The following is a 27,657-nucleotide window of genomic DNA, read 5'->3' on the forward strand; positions in this document are numbered from 1 at the left end:
TGGGGGGCGTTGATCCACGTCCCACCGTCAAATTTTTTTTTTTTTTTTTTTTGACGACTTGACTCGTCAATGGCAGTCAACCGTTGGATTTTTTTTGACGAGTCAACTCGCCAATGGCAGTGAACGTGTTAAAAAGCGGACATACACATGACATAGAATGAACAGCTTCTCCTTACCTGTCCCCAGAGCAGCTCTCCAACACCGATGAACACACACCACAGCCACTGGTCAATTGACAGAGCGGTGCAGGAGAAAGGCTTCCCCCCCCACTGCACAATGACGATCTGGGTGGAAAAAAGAATACAGTCTATGTCAGTACAAATTGTAATATATCAGTATGTACTATGTCAGTGCAGTATGTACTATCAGTACAGTATCTACTACAGTATGTTAGTAAAGTAGCCTATGTACCATCAGTATGTACTATGTCAGTGCAGTATGAACCATTAGTACGTACTACATGTGCATCCTATAGTATGCTATCTTAAACATAGGACAGTATCTGTGGCTTTAGGTTTGTTTTCCTCCTCCTCTACCCCGGTCACCTATGGGGTCCCTCAGGGATCAATCCTGGGGCCAGTTCTATTTTGTTTCTACATGCTCCCTCTTGGAAACATTATTAGAAAGTATAACATCTGTCACTTTTATGCTGATGATTCACAGCTGTACCTCCCTCTAAAATCTAGTGTATGTTTTGAGGATATTAAAGGATGGATGGGAAATTATTTCCTTCAGCTAATCAGTAATAAAACTGGAGTAATTTTATTTGGTCCCTGTCAGTGGAGAAGCCATCTCGCTAGCAAGTAAGCCACCTCACCCCATGCACTGTCTCCATGAACAAATCAGTTCCGCTGTTAAAAATAGTTAATATAAGTTAATAACCTTTTCCAATTTCAAGCCAATTCCATCTTTCCACGATATGGAAAAAATAATTCATGCCTTCATTTCATCTCGACTGGACAATTGCAATTCCCTTTATTTACAGTAGGTCTTCATTAACGCACCTGCAGATGGTCCAAAATGCAGCTGCAAGGATGTGGACTGCTACTAAAGAGCACAAGCACCTCATCCTGGTCTGAGCCTCTCTTCACTGGCTCCCTGTCCATTTTACTATTCAATTCAACACCTTGCTGATTGTTTTCAAAGCTCTTCATGGTCAGGCCCCATCGTATAGATAGACCTTATTCACTGGCACTCAGCTCCTAGGTCTCTTACTGTAGTACCGTAGATCTAAGAACACATTTCTCTTGTATGTCCCACGGTCACGACTAAAAATAAAAGGTCACTCCACGCTGTTCCGCGCTTGTGAAACCAGCTGCCATTGGATATTAGATGTTTTTAAATCTAGGCTAAAGACATATATTTATTCTCTGGCCTTTTTGGCCCACTAATCTTTTAATCTGCTGTCATGTCTACAAATCTAGACTTTTTGCCTCGTTGTTGCTTATTGTTGTCAATGGTATGTTTCTCTGTTTTACTTTGACTTTGTATATGTACTATGTCAGTGCGGTATGTATTAGTATGATAATTAATTAGTTGATTGATTAGTATGTACTATGTTAGTAAGGCATCTACTATCAGTATCGATTGTGATAATTAATTAATCAATTGATTAGTATGTACTATGTTGTTACGGCTGGTGCCGTTATTTTATTGTGTTTTGCTAAATCTAAATCAATCATCGCCATTTTGTTCAGTGTGTGAACTTTGGTCTTTGTAGTTTCTTTGACTGTCCTCCTACAGAGTCATCTCCTGTCTGGATTGGTTGGCTTGGCAAGAAGATTGGAGATTGAGAACTGCTGTGGCTGTTGCTGACTGGCAGCTGATTGGCACAGTCTCCTTCATATGCTCCAGTCTGAAGATGGCAAATCAGAGGCAGGCAGTAGCTGAGCTGTGCTACTGCTCCTCTCACTCTCTCCTCCTGTTTTGTTGACCAACTCTGTTTGATGTTTGGTTATTAGTTTTGTTAATTCTAGTGTCATGTTTATGTGTTGTGGTGCTGGGTTCAATTCCTTTGTATAGCTGCTGCCTTCTTCCAGCATTGGCTGACACCCTTTAAAACTAATGGGCTAAGGCCTAGTCTTCAGGTTAACTTGTTTTTGTTAGCTGATTAGCGTAGCGAACCAGCATCATATGTTTTTTACTGTGTGGAAATAAACTCACATGTACTTTTTCATGGTTGTCTGTATTTGGTTTATGTTGTGATCCAAACCCCTAGACTGGGTCATAACATATGTTAGTAAGGTATCTACTATCAGTACAGTATGTACTGTAGTATGTCAGTGTAGTATTAGTGTCAGTGTAGTAGTAAGGCATCTACGATCAGTATCTATTGTGATCATTAATTAATCAATTGATTAGTATGTACTATGTTAGTAAGGTATCTACTATGAGTATGTACTATGTTACTAAAGTATGTAGTATCAGTATGTACTGTAGTATGTAATGTTAATAAACATGTCAGAGCAGTATGTGCTATTTATGTACTATGTATGTCTGTAAAATATGTAGCCTACTATCAGTATGTACAATGTCAGTAGCATGCTCTATCTGTATGTATATTGTCACTACAGTCTGTACTGTTAATTCTATCAGTGTGTACGATCAGTATCATCACAGAATCAGTATTGTATGTAGTTTGTTCAAACTCTGAGTAGTAGGCGACCAGCACTCACAGTAGATTCAGCTTATTTATTCTTAAAACATGTATATATATATATATATATACCGGTATATATATATATATATATATATATGCAACAAGTGTTAACAAGTAGGCTAGATACTTATGGTGTTGCATTTATAACTGGCCCTACCATGGCCAACCATAATGCTGATGTGGCCCGGGATGAAATTGAGTTTGACACCTGTGTATTAAGCCATCATCAGCGTCTCCCTGCTGACATGTGTTTGCGCTCTGTGAGTGCCAGACAGTACGACTCCCCAAATGTCAGATATCTAGTTTGAAATGTGACAGGGGAAAGTGTGCAGTGTGCGGTGTGTGGTGTGTACCTGCAGGGCGAATGTCCCCAGGACCACACTGCAGAAGATAGGGTTGCGGTAGATTCCCTCGAACACGTTCCTCTCTCCATGGATCTTTCGGGCGTTGATCTCGTTGAAGAGTTGCATCATGACAAAGACGTTGAAGACAATGGTGTAGTGCTCGGAGGGTGGCGCGTGTAGCGGCGCGTTACGGCCACTGTCGATGTCGAAAAAGTTCTCACCTGGGCAAGAGGAAGGAAAGAAATGACGTGCTTATGGTTTATCCAATGTCAGGAATGAAGACGACCAGCCTTGTTTTCAGCTCGACTATCGTGCAGTTTTGAGTTGATCCAAAGGACTACTACCAAGTCCAAGGGTGGTAGGATTTTCTCAACCTGCAGAGGTTGTTGTTGATGTGACTCCCCTGAACCCTCATCTCTCCTCCTCTGTTCTCTCCTCCTCCACATTTCCTATTTTCTCCCCACCTCCCCCCTCTCCTCCCTCACATCCCCCCGCTCTCCCTCCCTCCTCCACTCTCCTGCTTTCTCCTCTTCCCGGTGTTTCTTCCTCTTCCCCCCTTCCCCCACTACTCTAAAGCATAGTACACACTCTACTCCAAAGCATGGCACCCACTCTATCCCCTCCAATATTTCGCCACTATTTAAAGCATGGCACCCATGCTCTTAGTATTTCGCCACTCACTACTAAAGGCTTGCAGCCAATTAAATTAGGCATAGTTTGGTTGCTAAGAAATTGACATATGTCCGTTTGCAAGATGTGCGTCTATATTTCTCATTCTCTCCCCACCTCCTCCCTCCCCCTGCTCTCTTCTCCCCCACACCCCCCCCCCTTCCCCTCTCCTGCTCTCTCCTCTTGCTTCTTCCCCACCTCCTATATCCTCCAACATCTCCCATTCCCTCCCCACCCCATCACTCTCTCACATTCCCCCTGCTCTTCCCCCTTCTCCTGCTCTCTCCTCTGCTCTCTCTTCATTTCTATATTTTCTATATTATCAATTGTTCAAATGTTATCTTTATTCTGTATATTCTTGTTACTGTTGTGTCAGCTAGAATCAGCTAGACATACTTTCTGTGAAGCCCTCTGAGACATGCTTGTGAATTAGGGCTATATAAATAAACTTGACTTGACTTGACTTGACTTCCTTACACTGTGGCCGCTTGCTCCACCTTGATAGCTGCCAACACAGCTCACTGCTGGCCACACCCATATGATACCCCACAGCAAATGGTATACGCCCCGAAAATATCCCAACCTCATTGAAAAGCCGATTTCAGACAAACTGAGATCGCTTCTTCAAGCCAGATTATGCAAAATAATGGACAACTGGGTCTACTCAGTTGAGCATTTTATACATAACTCTATGTGTATATTTTATACATAACTATGTGTATAACTCCTGTGTGGAAACGCCTATTTTATCATACTTTGTATCCCTCATTTAGTTATTTGTAACGCAGAATCGTGTGTTTTGAGGCATAAAGGCTGTCTAGCATTTGATCTTCCATCTTTGGCTCATTGTCTTGTCTTGTTTCATGAGTGGAAAAGTGTTTCCAGCAAGATGAATTATGGTAAAGACCAGTTGTCTAGTGTGAGCTGCTTCCACAATCTGTTAAAATGGTCCCTGTCCTCTGGTCTCGCACCTGTTATAGCTTTTTGTGAAGGAAACTAGCCAATAAGGACAAATCTTTCAGATGCACCTTTTTATACAAACTAGATGAGCGGTTTAAGAAGTTGATAATAATAAATGATAGTTGTACATCGTATCATCAGTCTGTACTTTAACAACATGTTAACAAGACTGATCAAATGTATTACATTTCCTGATATATCAAAGTGAAGTCAACTCTCCATACAAAGGGCATGATAATTTAACAACTTAAATTATATATGAATACCATACCTATTCTACGAAATGAAAAGTACAATGGAAAGGAAGCAATGTGCTAGTGAGTATTCTTGACTGCACCCAGAACTGGACATTATTGCTGGGTGGTCTACTGTAGGGTGCTCAAAGCTAAAAACATTCATTTGTAGAAGAATTTCATTTGTAGCACTTCAAAGCACGTTTTCAATCATCCTGAAGCAGCAGCAGCAATAGCCATAATAAAGTGCTTCCGCAATAAGCTATTCAGCTCTGTGAGCTGGGGGGGGGGGGGGGGCGCCCTTCATTTTGGCCATTCATAGAAGTTATTCCTTTGTCCGAGGACGGTTCAATTTGAACATCAACGTTTTCTAAAGCTAGGAACCAGAAAAGCCAAGAGAAATGAGGGGGCTGGACTTGTTTTTAGCTGTGGCAGACTGAACTCCCCCAAAAGACAAAAGACATGTTAAAGAATATGCAGTCTGACTTTTGGCTATATTCCCCTTTAATGTCATCAACTGTTCCACTTGTGGCCTTGGACTCACCGGCGAACAGCAGGGTGAAGATGATGACGAGCTGGTAAACGGCATGGCCCAGGATGTTCTTCATCATGGTGCGGGAGATGAGGGGTTTGTTGCGGCCGTACGGCTTCCGCAGCAGCAGGGACTCGGTCGGGGGCTCGGTGGCCAAGGCTAGGGAGGCCAGGGTGTCCATGATCAGGTTGACCCACAGCATTTGCACTGCTTTCAGAGGAGAGTCCTGCAGGGAGCAGAGATGTTGGAGGTGTGGAGGACAGTCAGAACCAGTCACCTTAAGCCTTGAGTCTAGAATGAGGACACTCAGACGATAATAAACACCAGATATGTTTCAGCTATCCAAAACATCGATGGCATCTTGTTTTGGTGTCAGCCCCTCAGAGGCAAAGACCTCTGAAGGCGTCTGTCTACTAAAGACCAAGCCACCAACACCAGAGTGACTTCTGAAGCCGATGTGGAAGTAGACTGCTCTTCAGAGACTGTTCTTCTAATGTCCGCTAATGGCTGGCTCCAGAAAATCTCCAAACATGGCCCAACTCCAACCACATCAATGTCCACCACCCATACTGTGTGTGTGTGTGTGTGTGTGTGTGTACAATTGTATACAGGGTTTTGCTTGTCTAGCGATTGATGGGTTGCCAACTTGCCATGCATCACTGATTAGGGGCTGAATCCGATAAATGACTGTGGACATGCTTTTTCTCTGTCCTGAAATGAGCGTGACCATCATCAGTATTTTCAGACTGTAATATTTCTTGATGTATGTAGCTAATCATCTATGCCATTTTAGCTAGTATCACACTGCAAATATGGCCCGCTCTGCATTTAACTGACCTTCCAAGGACTCCCAATTTTTCAGGAAGTTTACTTTTTTTAAATTAAGAAGCAATAGGCTTTATTGAAGAATCCTGCATCTCAGCCCTTCTAACTTTGCTCTCGCTTTGGTGTCTCCGGCTGCAAAAAATAATGCCAACATGGCGGCAAGCGTTAACACAATCTCCACGGCTTCAAAATGGCCGTTCAGAAGGCAAAGTACACTGTGTGCTTACCTGCGTGATACAGGCACCAGTGAAGGCCACAATGACAGCCACTACGTTGACGGTGAGCTGGAACTGGAGGAACTTGGAGATGCTGTCGTAGACGTTCCTTCCCCACATGACTGCCTTGACGATGCTGGTGAAGTTGTCATCTGTCAGAATGATGTCCGAGGCCTCCTTGGCCACATCTGTGCCGGCGATACCCTGATAGGAGGCAAAGGCAGGGACTGGTTGGAATGTTCTGACGGCGATCATGGTTTATGATTTCAGAAGCAAACTCAAAATTGCAAAATATGAATACAAGTCAAAAACTGGTTGTATCAAGGTTAGAAAAGTGGGCTTAGTAGAAATGGAGGGGTGCTGGTTTGAACCCTTGGACCGGTTGGGAAAGTGTGAGTGTGGAAAGTGCATGAGTAACACTCTCTCCTATTGAGGTGCGCTTGAGTAAGGCACTGAACCCCCACCTGATCCAGTGAAGCTGCTCATCCTCAACCAGATCCCCCACCTGATCCAGTGGAGCTGCTCATCCTCTACCAGATCCCCCACCTGATCCAGTGGAGCTGCTCATCCTCAACCAGATCCCCCACCTGATCCAGTGGAGCTGCTCATTCTCTACCAGATCCCCCACCTGATCCAGTGGAGCTGCTCATCCTCAACCAGATCCCCCACCTGATCCAGTGGAGCTGCTCATCCTCTACCAGATCCCCCACCTGATCCAGTGGAGCTGCTCATCCTCTACCAGATCCCCCACCTGATCCAGTGGAGCTGCTCATTCTCTACCAGATCCCCCACCTGATCCAGTGGAGCTGCTCATCCTCAACCAGATCCCCCACCTGATCCAGTGGAGCTGCTCATTCTCTACCAGATCCCCCACCTGATCCAGTGGAGCTGCTCATCCTCAACCAGATCCCCCACCTGATCCAGTGGAGCTGCTCATCCTCTACCAGATCCCCCACCTGATCCAGTGGAGCTGCTCATCCTCTACCAGATCCCCCACCTGATCCAGTGGAGCTGCTCATTCTCTACCAGTAGAAAACTGTGGCTGTACTTGGCAGCTCCCAGGAGTGAATGTGTTGAGCTGTATTAGTGTGAAACAGGATGATCCTAAAAAACTTTGCAAAATCCTTCCCTGGATAAAAACCACAAGTCTCTGGTCAAGCTCTCTCACACTTAGCCTGCTTAGCAGTGAGGACGCTTCTGATTCAGGCAAGTTTCCATTTCTAAACCACAGAATGGGTGGCGGCCAAACACTATCTGCTGGTCAAAAGTACGAGTGCAGGCAAAGAAATTCATTCTGTACTTCTTTACTAGATTTAAGAGGATAATCCAATCCACCTCGCTGCCATTTTGCCCTTTTCTCCTACTAAAGGAATCAATTAGGTGGTAATTGCAAGCCTCGATATTACCAAGTTCAATAGCCTTTTCATCTTTCCACAGACCTCATTTGCACTTGGTCAACTCATACCCGGGGCTATATCATTATCCTGTCCCTTTTCAATTTAACTACAGTATTAATTTTCAATTTTTCTCTCTCCAAGTCTCTCAGACCCTGTGTCACTCAGATCACTTTTCTTATTATAAAGTTGAAGCGAGTTATGGACTTTCATGTAGGCTAGCAGGTATCTGTCCTTTCATAACCATAAGAGGGATTTCTCCCTGTATTGTTCCTGCTTATATTTGGGAGTCAGTCGCTCGCTCTCTGTGTCTTGCAGAACATGTCCTACACCAGCAGCCTCTCTCCTCTGTTAATGCTTCTCTTTCATGCGGCTTCATTTCTTTACAGCTGCAAGGTCTCCCCGCCGCCGGCCTGGCAGGGGCAAGGCGAGGTGCACAGCCTGGCAGGGGCAAGGCGAGGTGCACGGCCTGGCAGGGGCAAGGCAAAGTGCACGGCCTGGCAGGGGCAAGGCAAGGTGCACGGCCTGGGAGGGGCAAGGCAAGGTGCACGGCCTGGCAGGGGCAAGGTGCACGGCCTGGGAGGGGCAAGGCGAGGTGCACGGCCTGGCAGGGGCAAGGTGCACGGCCTGGCAGGGGCAAGGTGCACGGCCTGGCAGGGGCAAGGTGCACGGCCTGGGAGGGGCAAGGTGCACGGCCTGGGACGGGCAAGGTGCACGGCCTGGCAGGGGCAAGGTGCACGGCCTGGGAGGGGCAAGGCAAGGTGCACGGCCTGGGAGGGGCAAGGCGAGGTGCACGGCCTGGCAGGGGCAAGGCAAGGTGCACGGCCTGGCAGGGGCAAGGCGAGGTGCACGGCCTGGGAGGGGCAAGGCGAGGTGCACGGCCTGGGAGGGGCAAGGCGAGGTGCACGGCCTGGGAGGGGCAAGGCGAGGTGCACGGCCTGGGAGGGGCAAGGCGAGGTGCACGGCCTGGGAGGGGCAAGGCGAGGTGCACGGCCTAGGAGGGGCAAGGCGAGGTGCACGGCCTGGGAGGGGCAAGGCGAGGTGCACGGCCTAGGAGGGGCAAGGCGAGGTGCACGGCCTGGCAGGGGCAAGGCAAGGTGCACGGCCTGGCAGGGGCAAGGCAAAGTGCACGGCCTGGCAGGGGCAAGGCAAGGTGCACGGCCTGGCAGGGGCAAGGCGAGGTGCACGGCCTAGGAGGGGCAAGGCGAGGTGCACGGCCTAGGAGGGGCAAGGCGAGGTGCACGGCCTAGGAGGGGCAAGGCGAGGTGCATGGCTGGCTGTTTGCCAGTTGAATGGGTGGAAATAGAACGAGGACCTTTTGGGTGCATTCACAAGCTGAAAAATATTCTAAATGGGTCTCAGTTATAATCACAGGGAGGTGGTAGCCTGGTGGTTAGAGAAGCGAGCGTAAGACTGGAAGGCGGGTGCCTGGGTGGTTCACCGTGTAGAACGGATACTATGGCTCTCGGTCCTTCCCGCACTACTGCAGCAGTTCAGGTGCAGCCGGCGGTCCTTTGCTACCTGCCTTCCCCTCTCTCTCCCATGCGTTCCTGTCTCTCTCTCTCTCGCTATCTCGTTGTTGATAAAATGCCCAAAATAAACCTTAAGAAAAAGGAAGGAAGGTAACCGGTTCAAATCCCCAGACCGCTTCAAATGTGGGCAGGGAAAGTATACGAGTAAAAACTACTGTTAAGCTGCTGTTGGAAATGGCAGTGGACCAAAAGTGGAAGACTGGTTGTACTAGGCAGCTCCCATTGGCCGACAGTAGAAAACTGTGGTTGTAATGGGCAGCTCTGTGGCTGACATATTTTTTTATTTCCAATACATTTTTTTAATTTCCATACTTTATTTGACAGAGTTACATCTCTTCCTAACATACAGCGAGCGAGAAAGCGAGCGAGCGAGGTCTGGCTTATGGAGAGTGAATAAGTGTCCAGATATAGTATGAGCGATGTCCAATACTGGGAAGCAGGACGAGCCTCGCGTCCAAAAATGCTTCTATTTTGAAGGTGGTATGGTGCGCGAAGCTTTTCTTTTGAAGGTGGTGTGGTGCGCGAAGCTTTTCTTTTGAAGGTGGTGTGGTGCGCGAAGCTTTTATTTTGAAGGTGGTGTGGTGTGCGAAGCTTTGCACAAATAGAGCCAAGGCTAGGCGAGCGCTTTTTCAATCAAGCGACACGCCGCCCAGCCTGTTCGCTTATGCACAGAGCAGGTTAGCACAGAAACTATCTGCTGTTCACTCGCTCATTCGGCGGCATCGCTTCCAGTTAGGAGGAAGAGACAGGAACATATGGGGGAATGAGAGAGAGAGAGAGAGGGAGAGAGAGGGAGGGAGGGAAGGGCAGCAAATGACCGTGGGCAGGATTCTAACCCGCGTCGCTGTGGTAAGGACTGAGCCACGCGTTGAGCCACTGGGGCGCCCCAGGCTGGGATATTTTTAATCTGGCATTTAATTAAGTATATTTTATGTCCATGGCCTTTTATGGTCTTACCCTTTTATTTTTTTATTCTTACTTTTGTATCCCCTGGTATTTTGGTATTATAGTATTTGATATGATATTACATTGATAGTATTTTTTTTCTTTTTTCCACCTTCTTAACCTTTATATGTTATTATTTATTTATATGTTATTACCTTTCTATGTTTATATGTTCCAAATATTGTATTAGTGTTAATTGCTTAGCTTTGTATGTCTCACTATTTGCTCTTTGTTTTAATTATATTTATTTTATGTGAAGCACTTGGACTACATTTTGTATGTAAGGTGATATACAAATAAAGCTAGGTATAATTATTATTATTATTATTAGATTTATACTGGTTGCACTGGTACAGTGTGAATGTGAAGGAAGCTGCTGCTGTGAAAAAGCATGGTGTGTACGCTACAGTCAACTTTCCCTGGATAAAAAAAAGGTTACCAAAACACATCAGGCCAAACCAATAATCAGTCTATGCAGGCTATAAAGACACACATAATTACACACACGTCAAAGAAATACACAGAAAGTTCAGATAAATAAATAAGTAAATGTACTCTGCCCTTTTGTTCATTAATCCATAAAAGCTTTGTACGGGCAAGAGAGCAGTTATGGCAGAGTGGGACCTCACTGCGCCGATAAGCCGAGCCATCCACGCTATGGCAGAGTGGGACCTCACTGCGCTGATAAGCCGAGCCATCCAAGCTCAACATTTATTGATTTATTATTCCATTACACAGCCATCCTAATGAAGCGACTGGCATTAAATTGAAGAATTATGGGGATGAGGTTAAGACAAAATGCCTTTTTTATGGCTGCATTAAAAATGTAATTAACTCGCCAATTTTTTTTCTCTCTCTCGCTGCTAAGAAATTAAGCTCAACAAAATGAGATAGATTGGAGGAGCAGAAAAAACAGTTGTGGAATTAAGATAAGAGAAGGGGGGAAAAAACGGTTGAAAGATGAAAGTAATTGTTACCATAGCAAATCCGACATCAGCTTTCTTGAGGGCCGGGCCGTCGTTGGTACCGTCCCCGGTAACGGCCACCACCTGCCGGGTTTCGAGCACTGTGCTGTCAATGATACCTGAGTGACAGAAGGAAAAAACATACGTTACCCCATTAGAATTCAATGAATACCCTCCCGTTTACACAAGGTTCCTTCATAAACCTCCATCACATTGGTATGGACAAGATTGTTTTTTTTATCGAAGGCCAGAAAATCAACAGCACTTGGAGATATCGGTCTACCTCTACTTCTACTCTACTAGTCTGGCGCCGCAGGTCTCCATAACTGGGATAAACCCTCCCCTGCTCTACTCTGCTCTCCCATTGGAGGCGTCGGTTTCAGACGCTGCCGGATTTCCACTCCCCACTTAACTCATTGAATGCCATGGACGTCCTTCGACGTCCAATTAAATAGTGACGTAGAATGCCACGGACGTCCTTCGACGTCCAATGCGTTTTTTGACGGTGGGACGTCGATCAAAGCCTTCCGCAGCTCCTGTACAACTATAGTAGCTATTGGAGGTGTATAACCTATTTTACGGACTCATTAGGTGGCGACAGTGCTTGCTCGGTGCAGTCCAGATTAGAGACAGGTCCGAGAAACAGCCTAAAAGCCGTGGATCAAAGACAACCCGATGCATGCTCCCAGAGCCATTTGCTCTGTCGCGGGAGCTGACATTGGCTCCGAACAGGAGTCAATCCGCGCTCACAACTGAGCCCCTCTGTCCCTGTCTGTCTGTCTGTCTGTCTGTATAGTTTCTCCACCCGATTAGCAGACAGGAAAGCAGCCCCTGACGCCAAACCATTCAGCAATCCGGGTTGGCTCTTCCCTGCTGTGGCGCTGAGAGCCGACAGCAGCACACAAACGCAGCACTCCGAAAATATAATGGTTGCGTGAGGCTGTGTGCAGTGTGGGGAGGAGTTTACGGGGGGAGGGGGGGAGGGGGGTGGTGCACGCAGGGCATCACACAACAACTACGTCACTACATCAGAAAATATTATCTTCAGACTCAGTGAATGTGCTTGAAATGCTGCATTTCACAAAAGGCGGATTATCTCAGCTAATAATTTGAAAAGCCTGAAAACGCTGAAAACAACCTATCTTCTCCGGCTCATAACTAAAGAACGGAAAATGGTATCAATAAACTTTTTTTTGCTGATGATACAATAGAGCCAGCTCGTTCTTGTGCGTGTTCGGTGTTTACATAGTAATATCACACAATATTCTGTGGGCCTCGAGAAATCACTGAAAACGCTCTGAAAACTCTGGCACTGGGAGCATCCGTTCTCCAAAAGTGGCTGGCACTGAATGAGTTAAGAAGCTCTGTCATTGGCTTGTCAGAAGCGTCCACCCCGGCTACACGGATGGTAAAGCGGTGTTGTTCTCAAAGGCAAACTTCTCAACTCCCCTAAAACTGCCTCCTGGCCATTCCATCATTAGCGATTTAAAGGGACCTTTGTGCACCCCACGTGATGATTACATGGCCTGGAGCCCCATCACTGAACCATTGCGCGAGCCAATAGAGATTCCTGATTGGGTGAAATATCCTATATATATCCTATGTGCACTATGTAGGAGCCTTACCTGAAGAGAGGTGTCAGATCACTTTGACAGGCTCCGACCACGTCAATCAGAGTGGCTTCCGCTCCCTCCTCCCTGCGTGTGGCTGTAAACAGTCCCCTGCCGCCTCAGGGAAAACAACAACGCTAACTAGCTAGCAAGCTAACGGCAGAAACCTACACGCTGGCTCGTTGCTACACGCTGAAAACGGCAAGTTGGATTGTTTGAAACTATTTTCCAAGGGCACTGCCGCTAAGCACTATGGAGACCTGCGGCGCCAGACTCCTCGGACGGAAGGGAGAGGAGGCTGGCCAGCGAGACTAGACTTGCAGTGACGTGGTAACCGAGTGTTGACATGCGGATCCAGACTTACAGTGACGTGGAGCCGAGTGCTTACATGCGGATCCAGACTTGCAGTGACGTGGAGCCGAGTGTTTACAGTTTACTGGCTCTTTTCCATATTCATGACCCACACCTGTACCTCCCCCCCCTTCGTTGAGATGAAACAGGTTGGTCTTTGAAGAGCAGAGCAATGGGAGAACGCTGCTGCTGCTGCTGCACACAGGCCTCTACCTCCGGCTGTACTATTCATGCGTCAAGTGGGTGAATGTGTTTTGCTGAGCATATGTGAGGAAGAGAGGCATGTATGTATGTAGAGGTGTGTATCTTTGCCCGTGTACCGCATGCTTATCAAACACATGAAAGAGAATGCAGATCTGGGCTGGATGAGGATGTACCTGCTCATACAGCGAGCGAGAAGAGAATGGCCCGGGAAACATACTGGAGGCATTTTGAAATGCATGAATAGATTGCAATAGCCCCACGTGCACAAGAAGTGTCGAGTAAGTTGCAGGTCAAAGCAGCTTGACGTTCCTATAGAGACACTGCGGAGCGCGTCATCATTCAGAAACCACGCCCAAAACGGGGGGAAAATAGAATCCCCGCAATCCTGGCGTTCTCCAATGTCGCGTGCATGGTCGCGTGTTGCACACAAAGATCGTATATACGGACGTTGAACACTCCAACTTACTTCCTCGACAGCTAGATCCACATTTTCATCATCAAAATCGCACTGCGCTGTTTGATCGCTAATGACACACTCCCTACTGTACCTCCCCTCCCACTTCACCAAAGTCAAGGTCACAGCAAGTCACCCAAACGGGTCAAAACGAAAAGAAAACTGTGTGCCGGACAAAGATGCTACTTGACCGGTGCGATGCCGTGCACCTTCACGAAAATAAAGCCACATGCATGTTTTCAATCAACGTGTTGTTGTTGAGAAGCCAGGACATGAATGAGAAACATAATTAAGCAAGTCAATGGATTTGGCTGAAGCCCGGCAGACAGAGAGCACCTTGGCCCAACGTTCAGTTGATTCCATTTTGGTGCTCATCCAGATCTTTTTTTATTTATTTTTTTGCCGTGAACAATTATGCTGTGTTCAAGTGCTGCTGGGAATCTGGGACATCTGGGACTTCCAAGTTGGCCGCCAAACACAGTGTTGCATTCAAGTGTTATTTTCAAGTGCTCCGGGTAAATCAAACCCAGAAGATAAATGATAAATGACGATAAACTCTTTGAGACACTCCCCCACGGCAAGAGACTGAGGTCTGCCAAGACCAGAACCACCCGCCACAAGACCAGCTTCTTCCCAACCGCCATCAGCCTCACCAACAAGGCCCGGGAACCCCTTCCGCCAAGGACCGCACCAACAACCCCCCCCAGACACAAACTGGAACTCATATCTAAATTAATGCCTGTTTAACTGGGACTGTGAATTCATGTAAATTCCCTGCACATTTAATGCCTATTTAACTTAGCCTGTAAATGTCATGTACATTCAATGTAAACTCTCATTTAACTCAGAATGTAAATTCATGTAAATCCACTGCCTATTTAACGTCTATTTAACTCAGTCTGTAAATCTCATGTACATTCAACGTAAATTCATATTTACCATCCACAGAACACTTCACCACTCATGTACATATTGTATATATTTACTCGATTTCATTGCACTTGCAACTTTGTGATTGTTTTTAGTTATCTTCCTACTTCTTATCTCTGTATATTTAAAAGTGATCCTGATTCTGATTCTGATTCTGATAAACCGCATTGACTGCAGATTTGCAAATTCAGACTGCAACTTTGCAAGTTGGAGAATTGTTCAGCATTGGCAGACGTTCTCTACCAAGTGCCTTGTAGTTTACCTTGTTAAACTTGAACATTACTTATGACTAATTTAGTAATAATAACATATGAACTATACAAAAGTATATTTACAGCTTGAATATTGAGGGACAGGATATATGAAAAGTGAATAAAAGTGGAAATTGACATTGAGCCCCAAAGTTAATGACCCATTACATCATCACCATGAGTGTGCTTGACCTACCTTTGACCAGAGTGTGTTTGTCTGTTGGCGAGGAACGAGCCAGAACACGCAGCTTGGGCCAAACCTTGTCCAGACGCTCTTGTTCCACCTAGTGTACACAAAGTACACAATTAGAAAATAAATATATATATATATTCATCTAATTCTCTCCACAGAATACATCGTGTACAGAATGCTGGGAAAATGCAATGGTTTAATAATAAAAGTACATTGTATTGCTCAAGATAACTCCACAACTTGTTACAATAATGCCAGAGAAATGTTTTGAAATGTCTTAACTAAAGTATTAACTCCTACTTTAATTGGAGTAGGTATTGCTTTTAGACAGAGTGAGATATGTTCAGAATGAGATATGACATTTACGATTTTTGTAATGTGCAAAAAAATCTAAATGTTTTGTTTTTTGATCATAAGTAAACAAATACTTGAGTACTGTTATTGGACTTTTCTTACGTCAAACTTAGGTTCAATTTAAATGAAGTTGTAAGAAGACATGGCATACTGTACCTAAGTAAAAACATATTTAGTAGTCCTTGTCCCTGCCCCACAGCTTGTCTTACCTCTCCCTGGTCATTGCGGATTTGCTGGTTGAACTCCTTGCCCTCCATGCAGAGGAAGTCCTCACCGGGCAGTAGGATGCCACACTTAGTTGCAATGGCGCGGGCAGTGTTGATGTTGTCCCCGGTAACCATACGTACAGTGATGCCAGCACGCTGGCACTTAGCAATAGCTTCAGGTACCTGGAAAAGAGTCAGAAAGAAGAAACATGTTATCAATGACTCAACGTTCTAGTTACTATGTGCACACATTAGGTAACAGGACAAAATATGTCCATAATATTCGACTCATGTTAAAGGCATACTGAGTAGGCCCGGCGAGACATGGCCGGGCCCCGTGTCCGCCACGGGGCGAGGCATGGCCGGGCCCCGTGTCCGCCACGGGGCGAGGCATGGCCGGGCCCCGTGTCCGCCACGGGGCGAGGCATGGCCGGGTCCCGTGTCCGCCACGGGGCGAGGCATGGTCCCCTGTGCACAACGGGGCGAGGCATGGCCCCCTGTCCACAACGGGGCGAGGCATAGCCCCCTCTCAGCCACGGGGCGAGGCATGGCCCCCTCTCAGCCACGGGGCGAGACATGGCCCTCTCTCAGCCACGGGGCGAGGCATGGCCCCCTCTCAGCCACGGGGAGACGCATGGCCCCCTGTCTGCCACGGGGCGAGGCATGGCCCCCTCTCAGCCACGGGGCGAGGCATGGCCTCCTCTCAGCCACAGGGCGAGGCATGGCCCCCTGTCTGCCACGGGGCGAGGCATGGCCCCCTCTCAGCCACGGGGCGAGGCATGGCCCCCTCTCAGCCACGGGGCGAGGCATGGCCTCCTCTCAGCCACGGGGAGACGCATGGCCCCCTGTCTGCCACGGGGCGAGGCATGGCCCCCTCTCAGCCACGGGGCGAGGCATGGCCCCCTCTCAGCCACGGGGCGAGGCATGGCCCCCTCTCAGCCACGGGGCGAGGCATGGCCCCCTCTCAGCCACGGGGAGACGCATGGCCACTCACACCGCCACATGACACTTCTCACATCATTATGCTGAGAGATGCTGTTGTGTAGAATAGCTCAAATCTACCCTCTCCCCACCGCTGCTTATTTTAGAGTTTTGAGTCAGGATGTGTTATTCTGTCTCCATACTCCCTGTCTGCCAGTGCTGATCTCAGTTCAGTTTGTTTTGAAGTTATTTCCGTCTCTCTCAGCAGGACTGTTGAGCCCTGACATCCTTTGCTAATTCATGCATAACCTCGAAGCTCGCTGTGTGTGTGTGTGTTTGAGTCAGTGTGCAGGGTGTCATTGTCATTAGTGTGTGCGTCACTCAGCACATGCTTTCATCATCCTTCTCTCATCATATGTGAAAATAGCTTAAAAATAACCACTTCCTCTCCTCATTTTTGTTATGGAACAGTCACTTCCTGTCCACGTGTTATTATGGAAGTCAATTGGATAATGTGGAAACTATTATGTTTTCACATAATGGTGATGAGAGAGTTCTTCTTCTTTTTGGAAACCTCATGCCATCCATAAGTGACAGACATTCTACTGTGCTTCAATTTTACAAAGCAGAATTAAACTAGAACGACCGCAAGGCGGACTTATGCCTCCGCCATTAGTTCATCCTTGAGTCCAAGTCGGTGTTTGAGACAAGTTTGATTAAATTCCGTCAAGGCATTCCTGAGATATCGCGTTAACAAGCTTGAAAATGGCGTTCGAGAGCTCACCTTGACCTTTGACCACCAAAGTCTAATCAGATCATCCTTGAGTCTAAGGCGATGTTTGAGGCAAATTTGATGAAAGTCCGCCAAGGCATTTGTGAGATATCGCGTTAACAAGCTGGAAAATGGCGTTTGAGAGGTCACAGTGACCATGACCTTTGACCTTTGACCAGCAAAATTTAATCAGTTCATCATTGAGTCCAAGTCGATGTTTGAGACAAGTTTGATTAAATTCCGTCAAGGCATTCCTGAGATATCACGTTAACAAGCTTGAAAATGGCGTTCGAGAGGTGACAGTGACCTTGACCTTTGACTTTTGACCACCAAAATGTAATCAGTTCATCCTTGAGTCTAAGTAGATGTTTGAGGCAAATTTGATGAAATTCCGTCAAGGTATTCATGAGATATCGCGTTAACAAGCTGGAAAATGGCGTTTGAGAGGTCACAGTGACCTTGACCTTTGACCACCAAAATGTAATCAGTTCATCCTTGAGTCCAAGTCGATGTTTGAGACAAGTTTGATTAAATTCCGTCAAGGCATTCCTGAGATATGGCGTTAACAAGCTTGAAAATGGCATTCGAGAGGTCACAGTGACCTTGACCTTTGACCTTTGACCACCAAAATCTAATCAGTTCATCCTTGAGTCCAAGTCGATGTTTGAGACAAGTTTGATTAAATTCCGTCAAGGCATTCCTCAGATATCGCGTTAACAAACATCGTACGGACGGACGTACGGACGGACGGCCGTACGGCCGTACGGACGGACAACCCGGATCCATAATGCCTCCGGCCTGGCTATCGCCAGCGGAGGCATAAAAACTAATTGAGGGGACGAACCTTCCTGGCAAGAAAGTCAGATTTTTTTATTTTTATAAAATCCATTCAAAATACTTCACTATAACTTAAAAGATGAAATGTTGTACAAAGTTTCGCCAGTGAGACAGTTCAGGTAGCAGGATGCGAATATAGTAAGAAGTCGTTTATGTAAACAATTAAATCACGCCGAAAAGCTAAATGGCTGAAATCCACTGCGTAGCCTTAAATGCATTATAGATTTAAAGCGATTATCTGTCATTCAGCTGCCCTCTCGTCTCAACCCAACTGGGAGAGCCTAAGCAATCCCCACTGGCTATGAAGCTATTTCCATCCAGTCTGTTATCTTGTGGTCTTGACCTGAACGTAACCAGTGACCAGCAGGGGGCTGTATGGCTCATTTAGCAATTCAAAGCCTTCAAACAGTCCACCTGACTACCGGGATATGCAGTAGTTTAGTCTTCATGTTTGGCAGGATGCCATTCAAATGCTGGTATGTTCAATAGAGTTAAGTCTTTAATTATCATATTTATGTCATCTACCAAAATTTTATTTGTGAAGCCTGTGTGTGTGTATATATATATATATATATATATATATATATATATATACGTATATTTATATTTATATATATATACGTATATATATATATATATATATATATATATATATATATATATATATATATATACGTATATATATATATATATATATATATATATATATATATATATATATATACACACACACAGTACAGTACTGTATGTCTCAGGGACTAAGATGAAAGCACTGTGAATGTTGATTCCACTCCGCTGGGCTTCAGATATGCAGCAGCTACCATGCTGTAGCAGCTACCATGCTGTAGCTCACCTAACAGATAGCAGCAGCTACCATGCTGTAAGCTCACCTAACAGATATGCAGCAGCTACCATGCTGTAGCTCACCTAACAGATATGCAGCAGCTACCATGCTGTAGCTCACCTAACAGATATGCAGCAGCTACCATGCTGTAGCTCACCTAACAGATATGCAGCAGCTACCATGCTGTAGCTCACCTAACAGATATGCAGCAGCTACCATGCTGTAGCTCACCTAACAGATATGCAGCAGCTACCATGCTGTAGCTCACCTAACAGATAGCAGATGGCTGAGCGGCTACAGCAGCTTCAAATCAGCAAAGCCGGGCCTGATAACTACAAACAAAGACACAGCATACAATAGGGACACGGCCGTCACAGTGCAGAGCGCATCAGTGAGTGTTATGGAACACTGGGTTATTTCAATTAGCACCACTCGTTATGCAATTTGAGATACCAAATGTAGCCAATCACTGGGTGGCAGCGGCAATGGGAACCCTATGGAGCCCAAGTGGCGCGAGGCGTGAGTGTCTGACTCTAGCCAGTTAACTCTGTTTACATTTTATAAACTGCGACAGTTCACACAACTTTAACACGACATGCATGCATTATACATCAAACTCTTGAGCTACTTCTGCTCTCACTCAGAATGTCAAATTATAAGCGACGTGATGTATAGTTTTTGAGATATTAACGTTTGTTTGGCACAACTCATACTATTAACTGCCGCTGGGGTTTCTGGGTGTCAAGTGACGTCACGCTGATTCGTCCTATACAGTATGCTGCTATTTAACGTTTATATGATGTTCTATGTATAAAATATACTAAATTGTATTAGATGGATATTAATACGGGCTAATATACAGTATTTTTGAATATACGCTAGTAGACTAAATATGGGCATATGAGATGTATTTTTACGAATTCATGTCATTTCCGTTGTACCTTGAAACTGCATTTGGAGAGCATTTCATGTTGAAACACGATATTGGAGAGGGACATAACATGGGGAGGGATCAAAAGTGTCATTTCAGTTCGGGAGAGAGACTGTTCAAAAAATCTGTGATCCTTGTATTGGATGGATATTTTGTGACGTTTGGGTCACCGACCTTTTTCAAACAGAAGGTCGGTGACCGAAACGTCACAAAATAAATCTTCATTGTAAGTTTGGACAGTGTGCGGGACTCCCTTCTTACATTTGATCAACACTTTTGTCCTTGTCCGACGATACCTGAAGAACAGGGAAAGAGATGTGCCAAGCTCTTCTTCTAAACAGGACATTTTGAAATAAATGCTATTGCTGTCCCCGTCCATTTCAGAGCTCCTCATACAAATGAGTTCGTTTAGCTCAAGTCTAGACAGGAAAGTGTTAAATGGATGTCCCCTTATTGACATCAGTATCATATTCCCTTTGCAGAGTACAACTGTCTGGGACAAATTCAATATTTCGCAGCTGTACATAATATCGGGATTCAGCAAAAACCAAGGTTACTTGATATCACTTTCTAATTCAATATTGATCATACTGTGGCATATCTGGACAGAGTGGAGTCACATTCGGCACTAGTATACAGTAGAGTGGGGTCTTCTCAGCTCACTCTGGAGTCATGTTCACTCTAAGCCAGTGGGGTCCTGCAGGTTTTCCACCATCCAACACTGATTTCAAAACCCGCAGACTCCTCTGTGGCACAGGACTAGACCCCAATGGCATATAGAGGGAACATGAGCTATGAGGTTAAAATAGAACTGGGCGATAGGGGTCAACTCTGACTTATACCTCGTGCCTGACGGGGTCTTCGATGCCGACCACACAAATGCAGGTGAGATCGGTGAGGATGTCATTCTCGCTGTCCCAGTTAGGCTCGCCGGCCTCGGCAGGAAAGTCCCTGTAGGCCACGCAGATGGTCCGCAGCCCTTCGGAGGCCATGGGCTCAATCACCTTACGCACCATCTCGTCGCGGTCCTTGGGCTTGAAGATGCGCGGCTCGCCCTGGGCATTCAAGATACGGGAGCATCTAGGAGAGCGAGACCAGGGAGAGAACGGGAAGGAGAGGGAGGAGGGGTTTTTCGAAGGAATGGGATTACAATAAGGGCAGACATTAGTGGAGAGAAAAGCCATTCCATCCATCCATAAGCACCCATCCATGCCTTCATAAATCTATCCCTCTATCATCCACCCTTCACTCCGTATGTCCGTCCATTCGTCACTCCATGACCCACATTTACACCTGCTATGAAAATGTGACCTGTATCTGAGCAACGTATCTGGATATGGAAAAATGCATGTTAATGTAACGGCTGTTTTCGGGCTCCGACGCGGTCGTCGGAGCTGCTCGCGGGCATTTTAATCAACGCGTGTGATCCCACCAGGCGCGCAACGGCGCGTATCAGAAGCGTCCCAGGAGCGGCGCCCCACTCCGCTAAAGATACGCAGCAGGTCTCATCAAGGGAAAATGACCAAATGAAAAGCAAGTCAATGACAGACTGTGTTGTTTGTGTGTTGTGCTGTTTACATCCACCCCATTGTACACACAGTATCGCGCAATCTCGTAAATCCCGCGCGATCTTGCATCAGCTGCCAGGCAGCGCTCGGCTTCTGAAACGCGTGCTGTGGGGCATGCCGCCGTGCAGAGGATGGTGCAAAGCCGCGGCGCAGCCGGAACGCTGCACAGACGGGCCTGGTGCCACCAAGGTGTAAGGCGTCAACGTGCTACAGCACGCACGCATTGTGCTCGGATCTCAGGCAGTCAGCTGTGTGTCAAATGCAGGTGACATTGTCAACAACAACAAAGCTGGCAGGAGTAGAGTCATTAGACAGCCTGTATTCACTTTTCATTTGAGGCAGAAAGGAGCGTCTTTTTACGAAACATTTTTGTCGTTTTTTAAGGCCGTCTTTTGACGCCACTACGGCGACTCCTTCACTATATGGATGAGGGTAAGGAGCAATGTCGGGTAGGATCGGATCGTGCTGGAGTTTTTCAGGACTTTTCTCACCAATGCGAACACACTGTAGCGATCACAAATGAATACCAAGTGTAAATGCAAAGGATGTGTGATCATATTGAAGATTTGGCAGAACGCATATTCAGATACAGATTGCACTTCAATACCAGGTGTGAATAGGCCCCAAAGATCTGTACAACCAAACCACCAACCATACATTTCACTATTTGTCCATCTATCCATCCCTCTCTCCCTCCCCTTCAGATGGCTACTTGCATCTGAAATGATCTATTTATCTGTCTATTTATCATCTAGACATTTCACTGTCTTTTGCCTACTTGCGCAGGACGATCTCGGAAGCTCCTTTGCTGTACATGCGGAACCCTCCGTCGGCGTTCTTCAGCACAGTGCTCATGGACTTGCGGGAGGAGTTGAAGGTGTAAACCTTGTAGAGGTTCTCCTCTGGGATCTCGTCCCTGACTGGCTGGTAGTCCCTCTTCAGTTCCAACACCAGGCCCAACAGGGAGCACTCTGTTTTGTTGCCCACGTGGCGGGGCAGGCCGCCTTCTTTCTCTGGAGGCTGAGAAGGGACAAAAAGATTTGGATATGATATGATGGATATTTGTTATAAAGGGTATAAATATACAAGATATTTCTCTTTTAGTGCATTCTCATACATTCTTAATTGCAAACAATGTAGGTGAACGTGTAATATGTTACTTCATATACTGTACGCCCCCCCTCCCCTCCCCAGCAGGTCTTGTGAAGGCTATTTCAGGCCCAGCGTCGTTGAGTCTTATATGATTATCTAAAGTGGTGCTGAAAATCTGATGAATGCAACCGAGTTACACGGCCAGCATCAGGTTACCGCTGGCTTATTGCAGATGTTCTTCACTTTAGCATGGGAAGGTCAGTCTGTCACTAGTGCTTCATTTTATGGTGCATTATGGTGGTTATGCGTGTGTGTGTGTGTGTGTGTGTGTGTGTGTGTGTGTGTTTGTGTGTGTGTGTTTGTGTGTGTGTGTGTGTGTGTGTGTGTGTGTGTGTGTGTGTGTGTGTGTGTGTGTGTGTGTGTGTGTGTGTGTGTGTGTGTGTGTGTGTGTGTGCATTTTATTGACATACACAAACAAGTGTTGTTTATATTTACATGTATTTATTGTGTATTTTATAGAAATACACAAACAGGTGCAAAATAGCAGTGGTTTTAATTTGAGTCATCAAACTTACTGAGCAGTAAAACCAGAGTTATGAGTTATGAGTTATGAGAAGACAACAGCAATAGCAGCACATACAGAGGAGATGACTAAACTAAACAGAAGTGCTCCGTGGGCCTGGGCCCACATGTCTATGTGTGAGAATGTGTATGTGTGAGAATGTGTATGCATATTAGTCCAGATGAATGAGCGCTAGCCTGAATAACCACTCATTCATGTGCGCACATATGCTACCCTACCTCTCACTAAGCTGCTGTCCATGTGTGAATGCTGTGCTAGTGCCTCGCAAAAGTATTCTGACCCCTTGACTTTGCACATTTTGTTTTGCAATGAAGTCATCTCAAAATCCATGTATTGGTGGATAGCTAGTCTTAGCTCTATGCAAAGCGCATTGTTGTACCAAAGAGAGATCAAAGAAAAGTAATGTATGTGCACGTATAATATTAAAATGACAAAATCATGTTTGTGTAAGTATTCAACCCCATTACTGTACTTCGTTTAGACTAATTTGCCACACTACAACAACAAAAAATATCGTCTCAAGACATTTGAGTCCATAAACCCATTTCTGCAGTTTACATTGGAATTAGGGGTTCAAGTGCCTCCGAATAAACTTTTATACATTAACTTTTAAATATTGTTACATATTATTAGTCTGCAAAGGCTTGAACCCCTCTCATGGATTCTATACTTTATTCAGAATGTTGTATGCATCAGTTAGACTTATTTATTTGTCTTAGGACTGCTGTTATTGTGCACATCCTGTATACCGGTGCTCCGATCTTCGTCTGTTCAGTAATTGTGGCTATCATTGCTCTAGCCAGTTCAGTTCAGAAAAAGTTAAATTTTATTGATATGAAAATGTTGACGATTTTTGCTTTAAAGGAGTATTTCGGTATTTTTCAATCTGGACCTTATTTTCGTAATTTTTTTATGTTTAACTAACTGATCAGAGCATTTTTATTTTATTTATTGATGCAGTATTGAGCAAGATCGAGCCATGCAATGAGTTATGGTTGAATATTTTGCTGATTTCAAGAATACGGACAAGGTATTTGAATTCGATGGCCGCCCATATTTATTTGAGCGGGAGTAACGTTACATGACTGAGTAGCCAGGCAGGCATGGAGAGACAGAGAGGAGCAACAGGCAGAGAGAGAGAGGGGGGTGGACAAGCTAGTGCAAAGTAAATACAAGCATTCATTTTCTCTCCCTCTTTTACAATAACAATATGAGCCTCTGTCCATTGCAAAAATAAGCTTGTTTAGTGTCATTTCAAACATTTCTGCTCACATTAGTTCGCTATACATTAAAAAAATAAAAAAATAAAAAAAATAGCGTCCAGGTTGAAAAATACTGAAATTCTATTTTCAGGCTTGTGGTGGTGAGGATTAATGTTAATGTTAGGAAATGTATTTAATCAATAGGAGGTCCTCATAAGTATAGCAAGACAAGTGTGTGTGTGTGTGTGTGTCTCGTCCCCCCATCCTCACCAGGATCTTGGTGGTGTAAGCGGAGTTGATGGCGATGCTGTTGACCAAGATCTCCAGCGTCTCTGGCTTGAGGACGTCTGGTTCGGGGACCTTCTTGTAGTGGGTGTCGTTGATGTAGGCCTGGACCACCGTCATGCGGTTCATGGTCAGCGTGCCCGTCTTGTCGGAGCAGATGGCCGTGGCATTGCCCATGGTCTCACAGGCGTCCAGATGACGCACCAGGTTGTTGTCCTTCATCATTTTCTAATGGACAGTGGGCAGAGGTTAGGGGGCTAAGGTTCGGCAGAGTTTCTTTTTGGCGATATGACACAAAGGCTATTAGCCACACATCTTCAGGTGAGCCCATATGTACACAACGGTAATGCTACTGAATATTTTCCAGGGTCCACAATTTCAAAATGATTGCCTAGATTGGAACTGTTAATGTCTTTGGAAGTTTCCTGGAAAGAACCATGCAATTATGTACTAATTATAGGGAAAATAGATAAATTGTTAAATGGTAGTTGGTAAGTTCCTCCAATTTCCTCTCTTGTTTCCACAATAAAACCATGAAATTATGAATAATGCCTTGATCAGGGGGTTCCCCAAATTAGCCAGCCTGATAGGAAAAGTAGCCGGCTCAGGGATGTTGGCGGCGTTTGCTCCAGTGGTCATTTCCCCCAATGAATAAACAAACCTTAATGTGTATTCATGAGTGTGTGACAATTGAAAACATACAAATAAACATTATAAAGGCATAATATTCAATTTGATCATAAACAATATACTAATACTATTACTATATTGTTTAGATTGAATATTGTTTCCCAACAGTGTTTCCCACAGGATTTGGAGAGAATGTGGTGGGTGGACTTTGGACCCTCTAGTGGTTCTCAAATCTTTTCACATGAAGGACCCCTAAACTGACAAAAATTAGACCAGGGACCCCCATTGATAGGATGTTGTCCCACGGTCCCCCATATGATAATAAGATCGATGCTTTTAGATGTTTTATTACAGAAAGTGTATAAAACCCATGACCAAAATAGTCATTGTGTTACTTATGAATGGAATTACAGCTAAAATAAATTACCCTCCTTTTGGCTGGGGACCCCCTGGAACCCAGTAACAGAGGTAGGCAACAGCACTCGAATTAGAGTAAATCTTGAGTTTTTTTATTAAGGGCTAAACAGACGCGTTTCAGCCTTAGGCCATCATCAGTGTACATCAGAACAGATGACAATGGGTAGTATATATAGGTGTGGTCAAACAAATCACCTTGAAAAAACATCAGCAGATGGAGTGCATCTGTGGAAGCTGCAATGCAGCCAATCACAGAGAAGGAGGTGAGGCCCCCTGGAACCCCCCTCAAGGACCCCTGGGGGTCCCCTGACACCCTTTGAGAACCACTGCTCTACGGGGTACGGGGGTACGGTGGCTGAGAGGAGAATGTTGACCAAACTGCGGGCCATCATGGACAACACCTCTCACCCACTCCATGACACTGCCAGGCAGAGGAGCTCATTCTGCCTCGCTGCAGCACAGAGCAACACAGGAGGTCCTACTTGCCCATCAGACTTTATAAAGCCTCCAATCAACCAGCCAACACATTTAATATAATATTATATAATGTGTGTGTGTGTGTGTGTGTGTGTGTGTGTGTGTGTGTGTGTGTGTGTGTGTGTGTGTCTGATCCTCCTCACCTTGACGGAATAGGCCAGCGAGATGGTGACGGCCAGCGGCAGCCCTTCAGGAACAGCCACCACCAGCACGGTCACACCGATGATGAAGAACTTGACGAAGTACTGGATGTAGATGGGGGTGCACTCTTTGAGCCAGGGGCGGCCCTGCACCCCAAACGTGTCGATCACAAAGTACAGGATCAGGATGATGACCGTCACGGCTGACATGATAAGACCTGGATCACAAAGTACAGGATCAGGATGATGACCGTCACGGCTGACATGATAAGACCTGGATCACAAAGTACAGGATCAGGATGATGACCGTCACGGCTGACATGATAAGACCTGGATCACAAAGTACAGGATCAGGATGATGACCGTCACGGCTGACATGATCAGACCTGGATCACAAAGTACAGGATCAGGATGATGACCGTCACGGCTGACATGGTCAGACCTGGATGGAGCGACAGGAACGGAGCGGAGGGATCATTGAAATCCAGACAGGCTTTGGTAACACTGAAAGCGGTGCTCTGATGGCATCACCAGGTATCAAAATAACAAGCTATTCCTACAGCGCGTATCTAAAATCTATGGAAGCCCTGAGAGGCAAGGTCCAGCTCGGCCTAAACCTACATTTATCTCGTGCGTGAAATCGTCCCACTGGAAATACCAAGAAGTAACGCCGCTATTCTTCGCCTGATTCTTTTCCCTTGAAAAGGGGTAAAATATCTCTCTATTTTACTTGTTTTGATTATTTTAATGTACAGTAAATGCATTTAGCTTGTTCTTTTACACGAAGCTTATCTTTTTCACTTTGTAAATCTTTCTTTCTGTGGGCGCTTTTCTTTGATCCATTTTGTCTTTGATCTATTTTATGTCAAGCACTTTGAATCTGCCTCTGTGTATGAAATGTGCTATACAAATAAACCTGCCTTGTCTTGTCTCCATGGGCGAGCCTACAGCATATCTGTGGATCAACTGAAAGATTCATTGTGCAGTATTGCACTTGGATCTCTATTGAATATTTAAACATGTATATCGACAGCTACTCATCAGAAACACTTAAGAGTAATCCAGTGAGAGTGTGTTGACTGTGGATCAGAAGAATAGGAGAGGAGAAAGGCATGGACATGCTTCAAAGCAC

At 45.6% G+C, this 27,657-nt stretch overlaps 1 protein-coding gene across 1 annotated transcript in view; it reads right to left on the reverse strand.

Annotated features, from left to right (window-relative positions):
- The window catches only part of LOC310798995 (plasma membrane calcium-transporting ATPase 1-like), a gene marked incomplete at its 5' end in the record, with an annotated part of 104,812 nt that overhangs the window by 16,098 nt on the left and 61,057 nt on the right, over positions 1-27,657 (reverse strand). The window contains 11 exons of the mRNA XM_083661563.1: positions 177-284; positions 3,013-3,224; positions 5,410-5,623; positions 6,450-6,641; positions 11,286-11,392; positions 15,270-15,357; positions 15,830-16,009; positions 20,974-21,211; positions 22,478-22,719; positions 24,847-25,089; positions 26,529-26,743. Coding sequence (XP_083517689.1) covers positions 177-284; positions 3,013-3,224; positions 5,410-5,623; positions 6,450-6,641; positions 11,286-11,392; positions 15,270-15,357; positions 15,830-16,009; positions 20,974-21,211; positions 22,478-22,719; positions 24,847-25,089; positions 26,529-26,743 — 2,039 coding nt within the window. The remainder of the gene's footprint in view (positions 1-176; positions 285-3,012; positions 3,225-5,409; positions 5,624-6,449; positions 6,642-11,285; positions 11,393-15,269; positions 15,358-15,829; positions 16,010-20,973; positions 21,212-22,477; positions 22,720-24,846; positions 25,090-26,528; positions 26,744-27,657) is intronic.

Source organism: Poromitra crassiceps (assembly GCF_964638095.1).
Source record: "Poromitra crassiceps genome assembly, chromosome: 27".
NCBI lineage: Eukaryota > Metazoa > Chordata > Actinopteri > Beryciformes > Melamphaidae > Poromitra > Poromitra crassiceps.